The following is an 8,248-nucleotide window of genomic DNA, read 5'->3' as shown; positions in this document are numbered from 1 at the left end:
GCAAATGCCAGGTACACGCGCAGTTAAAACTCCATGGAATGCCCCCACGACTTCTCCAGGGCGTAAAGCGCAGCGCCCTCTATTGGCCGTCTGGATCTCGCCTGGAGGTGCCGTCAAGGTTCCGTCCGCCAGCCACGCCCAGGTACTCCAGAATAAGCGCATGAGCCCCAAGAAAGGGTTCGGTGGAACGGAACTTCCTTATCCTATCGTTTCCACACGGAAAGATTTTAATTCACCGGAATCGACTGGCGTCAAAGGGCACAGCGAAAAGGAAGTTGGTATCAACGTGACCTCGCCTAAGGGACCGAGCGGAAGTCCTAAATCGTACGCCACGCGGAGAGCATGCTGGGGGCCGGAAGGTAAAAGAAATTCCTGTAGCCGATCCTGAGTCTGCAAACTCTGGTGGCAGGGGAGCGCGCGGCTGTTTAAAGCCACGAGTTATCGGAGCGTCTGATTCCTGCACCGAAGTCAGAGGTGGCCGAAAGTCCGGAGTCGCTGTAAAACCTGAGATTGTGAGCCATGGTGGGGAGATCCCGGCGGCGCGGAGCAGCTAAGTGGGCAGCTGTGCGAGCCAAGGCAGGTCCCACGCTCACCGACGAAAACGGAGATGATTTAGGATTGCCACCCTCACCAGGGGACACCAGCTACTACCAAGATCAGGTAGATGACTTTCATGAGGCACGATCCCGGGCCGCCTTAGCTAAGGGCTGGAATGAAGTACAGAGTGGAGACGAGGAGGATGGCGAGGAGGAGGAGGAGGAGGTGCTAGCCCTAGATGTGGACGATGAGGACGACGAAGATGGGGGGAGTGCGGGGGAGGAGGAGGAGGAGAATGCCGATGATGATGGTGGGAGCTCCGTGCAGAGTGATGCTGAGGCCTCTGTGGATCCCAGTTTGTCGTGGGGTCAGAGGAAAAAACTTTACTATGACACGGACTATGGTTCCAAGTCCCGAGGCCGGCAGGGTCAACAGGAGGCAGAGGAGGAGGAAAGAGAGGAGGAGGAAGAGGCACAGATCATTCAGCGGCGCCTAGCCCAAGCGCTGCAAGAGGACGATTTTGGTGTCGCCTGGGTTGAGGCCTTTGCAAAACCAGTGCCTCAGGTAGATGAGGCTGAGACACGGGTCGTGAAGGATTTGGCTAAAGTTTCAGTGAAGGAGAAGCTGAAAATGTTGCGAAAGGAATCCCCAGAACTCTTGGAGCTGATAGAAGACCTGAAAGTCAAGTTGACAGAGGTGAAGGATGAGCTGGAGCCATTGTTACAGTTGGTGGAACAAGGGATCATTCCACCTGGAAAAGGAAGCCAATATTTGAGGACCAAGTACAACCTCTACTTGAATTATTGTTCGAACATCAGTTTTTATTTGATCCTGAAAGCTAGGAGAGTCCCAGCACATGGACATCCTGTCATAGAAAGGCTTGTTACCTACCGAAATTTGATCAACAAGCTGTCAGTTGTGGATCAGAAGCTGTCCTCAGAAATTCGTTATCTGTTGACACTTAAGGATGATGCTGTAAAGAAAGAACTGATTCCGGCAGCAAAATCCACCAAGCCCAAACCAAAGTCTGTTTCAAAGACTTCTGCTGCTGCCTGTGCTGTTACAGATCTTTCTGATGATTCTGATTTTGATGAAGAAGCTAAACTGAAGTACTATAAAGAAATAGAAGACAGGCAAAAGCTAAAGAGAAAGAAAGAAGAAAATAGCACTGAAGAACAGGCTGTTGAAGATCAAAATGCAAAGAGAGCCATTACCTATCAAATTGCTAAAAATAGGGGACTTACTCCTAGGAGAAAGAAGATTGACCGCAATCCCAGAGTGAAACACAGGGAGAAGTTCAGAAGAGCCAAAATTCGAAGAAGAGGCCAGGTTCGTGAAGTTCGTAAAGAAGAGCAACGTTATAGTGGTGAATTATCTGGCATTCGTGCAGGAGTTAAAAAGAGCATTAAGCTTAAATGAAGTTTTTGCTTAGCATAAGGTTTTTGGCAATTGTGGATCAATACATTTTTACTTTTAACTAAAGTGATTGTATTAATATATAATACTTTAAATTTTAAAAATTCTTGTCCACAGGGAAATTTGTCTGGGTTATTGGACAGTTTATATTAAGATTATAAGAACTGTGGGAGCAATACGAAGGTGCTTGAGAAAAGAGATGATGCTGAAGTTTTTCAGGATTCTGTTAAACAGGTATTAGCTTAGGCAGATTTCACAGTTCATTGTACAGTGTTAAACTCAGAACATGTGTAACTTTTCACATAAAGAGAATGCACCTTTGAGAGTTATTTGTAAGGCAGCCTATAAAATAGTTCTGAAATATTTTGTTTACCTAACTGTAATTATTGGGCTATTTGTTAATAAATTGACTTAATGTTAACATGGATTTCATACGTTCTGTGTGGTTTAAAAGCATAGGAATGAAACTTTGGTTAAAAGTAGAAAAAGGAAGATATATGCCGTAATTACATCAATTGTCATTATTTTCTCATAGTTCTTCATGTGGTAAATAAGATAAAAATCCCATTTCCCCTTTACTGGTGATTTGCAGCGGTTGCTGCTTGTGCTTGCACTCCATTTGCTAAAAATTTGATATGATTACTACTAGGTAAGTGGTAACTAAGTGGCAACAAAGTTCCATTTTTACAGAGTCTCACTCTGTAGCCCAGGCTGGAGTGCAGTGGCAGGATCTCTCGGCTCACTGCAACCTCCACCTCCCGGGTTCAAGTGATTCTCCTGCCTCAGTCTCCTAAGTAGCTGGGATTACAGGTGCTCACCACCACGTCCAGCTAATTTTTGTATCTCTAGTTGAGACAGGGTTTGGGCTAGGCTGGTCTTGAACTCCTGACCTCAAGTGATCAGCCCGCCTTGGCCTCCCAAAGTGCTGGGATTACAGGCATGAGCCATCGCGCCCAGCTCAATGTTTCCATTTTTCTTTGCTGCTACACTGGTCTTTAAGTAGAGGGAAGATGTCGAGGTGGTGAATGTAAAAATAGGATATTGCCAGGGAAGAAAATGAGAGGACTAGTGAAGGAAACCCACAAAAAAAAGCGCTGATTTCCTCATTGTGTCACTGTGTATTCAGTAAACATTGTGCTAGCTGCTAGAGATGCAGAGATGATGCATGATTAATATTTATTGAACACTTGCCATGTGCTAGTTGTACATCACCTCATTTAATCTTTAAAATAACTTTGCAAGGTGATACTGTGCTCTTACAGATGAGGATGCTGAAATTTTGGAAGGCTGACCTTCTAAAGGACACCTTCTGGAAATCTGAACCCAAACTAACTTGAGCATTCATTCTCTTAACCTCTGGCTTACAGCTACTCCCTCAGAGTAGCACACAGGACAAATTATTTTGTTTCCTTATAAATAAAAGAGGTAGGTTGGAAATAAAAATAACAGTGCTTTCTAAGGTAACTTTTCTGAGCACTTTGTGCTTATTTCCTTATTTCTCATAACCTTATGTGGTAAATTCTGTTATCCGTATTTTGAAGATAAGGAAACTGGCAAAAAGAAGTAACTTTCTCAAGGTCACACAGCTATTAAGTGGCAGAGCCAGGATTTCAACCCAGCCTTTATGGCTTCAGAACCCAATTCTATACTTTTTATTTTATTTTTTATTTTTTTATATAACAGAAAAAATACAGGTTTTGGAGTTAACAGGATGATTTTCAGTTACTTGATCTCTGAGTTTCATTTTCTTCATCTGTATGAGTCTCTATTATTATACCTACCTCAGAGAAGCCATAAGTCAGTGGTTAAGAGCAGACTGTAGTTAGACTGCTGGGTTGGGTCTTTTGTAGGGGGGGTTGTTTGTTTTGGTTTGGTTTTTTTGCAACACAGTCTCACTCTGTCACCCAGGCTTGAGTGCAGTGGTGCGATCTCAGCTCACTGCAACCTAAACCTCCCAGGTTCAAGCAGTTCTGCCTCAGCCTCCGGAGTAGCTGGGAGTACAGTCCTGGTCGAACTCCTGGCCTCCCAAAGTGCTGGGATTACAAGCCTGAGCCACCACACCTGGCCAGAATACTGGGTTTCTAACCCAGCTCCATCACTTAGTACCTGGGATTTGGACAAATTACTTGATCTCTCTGTTACTCAGTTTTCTCATCTAAAATGGGGATGATAGTACCTACTTTGTAGAGTTATGAGGATTAAGTGAATTAATGTATATAAAGCACTTAGAACAGTGTCTTTTAAGTGTTGGCTTATAAATGATAAATTAATATCTTAAGTTAGGGAGGAAAGGGTAGCATTGGATAAGCACATGAGTTACAGAAAATCTAGGACAGGGCAAAAAGAGAGGACATGAAGTTAGAGGTTGAAAGTATTTGGGCTGGGCATGGTGGCTCACACCTGTAATCCCAGCACTTTGGGAGGCTAAGGCAGGTGGATCACCTGAGGTCAGGAGTGCGAGACCGGCCCGGCCAACATGGTGAAACCCCGACTCTACTTAAAGTACAAAAACTAGCTGGGCATGGTGGCATGCACCTGTAATCTCAGCTACCCGGGAGGCTGAGGCAGGAGAATCACTTGATCCCAGGAGGCAGAGGTTGCAGTGAGCTGAGATTGCACCACTGCACTCTAGTCTGGGTGACCAAAAGACTTAGTCTCAAAAAAAAAAAAAAAAGTTTTTGGTATTCAACCGGGCATGGCAGGTACCTGTAGTCACAGCTGTCGGGAGGCTGAAGCAGAGGATTGCTTGAGCCCAGGAGTTCAAGGCCAGCCTGGGCAATATAGTGAGATTCTACAAAATAAATTTTTAAAAATTTTCAAGAAAAGTATCTGGTGTTTTATATCAAATCCCTGCTATATTCGGAGATTATATGGGGGTAGGGAGAGACAATAGATTGACAGATGGATTTGGTAAGAAAAAAATTATGTTTTGAAGGAAGAAAAATCTTCCATTTAGAAAAGTGGAAAAAAATATGTCATATATTCCTTTAGAGACGTCACAATACTTTATAAATATTATTCATTTTGGAGTAGCTAGGATGTAGATGGTGCTATCCTATATTATAAACATAAAACATGAGTTTGATGTGAGTTAATGGGAAAATAAGTTGTTGGATATAATATTTATATCTTTCAAAATTCGTTGTTTTTATTTTTTGAGATGGAATTTTGCTCTGTCGCCCAAGCTGGAGTGCAGTGGCGCAATCTCGGCTCACCTCAACCTCCGCCTCCCAAGTTCAAGCGATTCTCTTGCCTCAGCCTCCTGAGTAGCTGGGATTACAGGCTAGTGATGGGGTTTCTCTATGTTGGTTAGGCTGGTCTTGAACTCCCAACCTCAGGTGATCCACCAGCCCCAGCCTCCCAAAGTGCTGGGATTATAGATGTGAGCCACTGCACCTGGCTGTTTTTTTGTTTTTGTTTTTGTTTTTGTTTTTTGAGACAGAGTCTTGCTCTGTCACCCAGGCTAGAGCAGGCTAGAGTGTAATGGAATAATCTAGGCTCACTGCAACCTCCGCCTCCCAGGTTCAAGTGATTCTCCTACCTCAGCCTCCAGAGTAGCTGGGATTATAGGTATATACCACCACACCCAAGTAATTTTTGTATTTTTAGTAGAGATGGGGTTTCACCATGTTGGCCAGGCTGGTCTTGGACTCCTGACCTCAGGTGATCCGCCCACCTTGGCCTCCCAAAGTGCTAAGATTACAGGTGAGAGCCACTATGCCCAGCCTCATCTTTCAAAATTTGTATGTATATTTAACAAACATTTAAAGAGCACTGAGATGTGCTGGGTACTGTCATTGGTGCATGAATAAGTTGTTAACCAATGTGATAATCTTTGTAAAAATTCACTTTGTGAAGTCTGGAGAGCTTCATGGGTAAGAGTTCCAATAAAGTAGATTACCGGTAGCAGGCATCAGTGGAAAGCAACAACAACCTGTTAGTTTTATGGCAGTATATTAAACGATAGGCAGCTATGAAAAATACAAAATATTAAAAATTAAAGTAGAAGAAAACATCAAATTAGTGATCCACTAAATAGCTAGTGATGCACTTACTCTGCCACTAATCAGCTGACTGGCTTTGGGCCAGTCAATTTCTCTAAGCCACAGTTCTTACCTATATTCTTATCTACGAAGAAGTTAAATAAGATCAACATGCCACTTTAATTTTTGTGTAGAAATAGATTTTATTCACTTCTCAGACCTCTAAGAACTACCTAATGGTCAAAGCTTCTGGCAAACTGGAAAATTACTTTTTGTGATCTAAAAGATAAAATCTAGCTTACATAATTTGAATAATTAATTTTATTCACATATCTTACACAAAGTATTTAATATATCTGAGGAATGGATGGAGTTGCTATGAAATAAAAGAATTTTAAGTTAACATGTTAAATTATACAAGTTAATATTACCAGAATAATTCAGGAAAAGTGGAACTTAGTATGCTTTACATCTCGGAGATCACAATGATGAACAGGTATTGAACAGGAACACTGAATTATAGATGTTACCAAAAAAATCATGTTTCTAACTAGAATTTGAAATCACACTGGGCCGGGTGCGGTGGCTCACGCCTGTAATCCCAGCACTTTGGGAGGCTGAGGCGGGCGGATCACAAGGTCAGGAGTTCGAGACCAGCGTGGCCAACATGGTGAAACCCCATCTCAACTAAAAATACAAAAATTAGCCGCGTGTGATGGCCCATGCCTGTAGTCCCAGCTTCTCAGGAGGCTGAGGCAGGAGAATCGCTTGAACCCGGGAGGCAGAGGTTGTGGTGAGCTGAGATCGCACCACTGCACTCCAGCCTGGGTGACAGAGCAAGACTCTGTCTCAAAACAACAACAACAACAAAAATCACACTGAAAAAAAAAAGTTGCTTCAGCTAATCACATTACTTTTTTTTATTCTTAAAAACAAAATTGTAATTTGCCTTTGAAAATTTAAAAAACAGACACAGGCAGAGTGCAGTGACTCATGCCTGTAATCCCAGCACAGCAGGAGGCCGGGGCAGGCAGATCACTTAAGGTCAGGAGTTCGAGACCAGCCTGATCAACATGGCAAAACCCCATCTCTACTGAAACAAACAAACAAACAAAAAATCAGCCAGGCATGGTGGTGTACTCCTGTAGTCCCAGCTACTCGGGAGGCTGAAGCAGGAGAATCACTTGAAACTGGGAGGCAGAGGTTGTAGTGAGCACTCCAGCCTGGGCAACAGAGAAAGACTCAGTTTCAACAATAAAAAAGAAAAAAACAGTATAGAAACTTAATACTCCCCCATCAACAAATATTAGTCTGTATTTTTTTATTTTGTTTAAGATATAGTTTCTCATAGCTGAGTTTTTAATTGGTAGTTACTTTAGCTATGTATTCCAGATGATATATTTTGATTCTTTCAGCTATTCTTAAAAAATAAAAACAATGATTTTACATTTGCTTCAAAGCAGTTTTAAATGACAGCAAGTATCAAGAATCAACATTTGTTAAACTGCAAAGCAAAAAGACATGGAGGAAACTAGTAAAATGTTCTGCTTTAAGAAAGCCAATAGGGCCGGGCGTGGTGGCTCTCGCCTGTAATTCCAGCACTTTGGGAGGCCGAGGTGGGTGGATCACCCGAGGTCGGGAGTTAGAGACCAGCCTGACTAACATGGAGAAACCCTGTCTCTACTAAAAATACAAAATTAGCCGGGTGTGGTGGTGCATGCCTGTAATCTCAGCTACTCGAGAAGCTGAGGCAGGAGAATGGCTTAAACCCGGGAGACAAAGGTTACAGTGAGCTGAGATTGCTCCATTGCATGCCAGCCTGGGCAGCAAGAGGGAAACGCCATCTCAAAAAAAGAAAAGAAAGGCAGTAAATGGAAGTGATTGGGAAAAGTTTAGCCTCCAGAGCCAGATTGAGTTCAAAGCCCTGTTTCACCCACGTACCATGTGTCTTTGGTCTACTTAACCTCTCTGTATCCCAATTTCCTCACGTTGAATAATATATAATAGTTAATAGTTTAAACAGTTCATCATGTAACATCAGTTTAGAACACTTGACAGGTAGTAAGTGCTTCATCTTCGTTACTATTTTTTTAAATCCAATTTTGAAAAACTGGCCGGGTACAGTGGCTCACGCCTGTAATCCCAGCACTTTGGAGGCCGAGGTGGGTGACTTATCTGAGATCGGGAGTTTGAGACCAGCCTGACCAACATGGAGAAACCCAGTCTTTACTAAAAATGCAAAATTAGCCGGGTATGGTGGCGCATGCCTGTAATCCTAGCTACTCTGGAGGCTGAGGCAGGAGAATCGCTTG

The 8,248-nt window shown here is 43.0% G+C and overlaps 1 protein-coding gene across 1 annotated transcript; it reads left to right on the top strand.

Moving 5' to 3' along the window:
• Positions 1-326: 326 nt before the first annotated feature.
• Positions 327-2,380, top strand: UTP3 (UTP3, small subunit (SSU) processome component, homolog (S. cerevisiae)). The gene has a single exon (XM_011998153.1). The coding sequence runs from the start codon at positions 520-522 to the stop codon at positions 1,954-1,956; it is 1,437 nt and encodes a 478-aa protein (XP_011853543.1). The 5' UTR covers positions 327-519; the 3' UTR covers positions 1,957-2,380.
• The last annotated feature ends 5,868 nt before the right edge of the window (positions 2,381-8,248 follow it).

The sequence above is a fragment of the Mandrillus leucophaeus genome, unplaced genomic scaffold (assembly GCF_000951045.1).
Source record: "Mandrillus leucophaeus isolate KB7577 unplaced genomic scaffold, Mleu.le_1.0 Scaffold559, whole genome shotgun sequence".
In the NCBI taxonomy this organism is placed as follows: domain Eukaryota; kingdom Metazoa; phylum Chordata; class Mammalia; order Primates; family Cercopithecidae; genus Mandrillus; species Mandrillus leucophaeus.
Note: the sequence above shows the minus strand (reverse complement) of the source record. Positions and strands in the feature narration are given on the sequence as shown.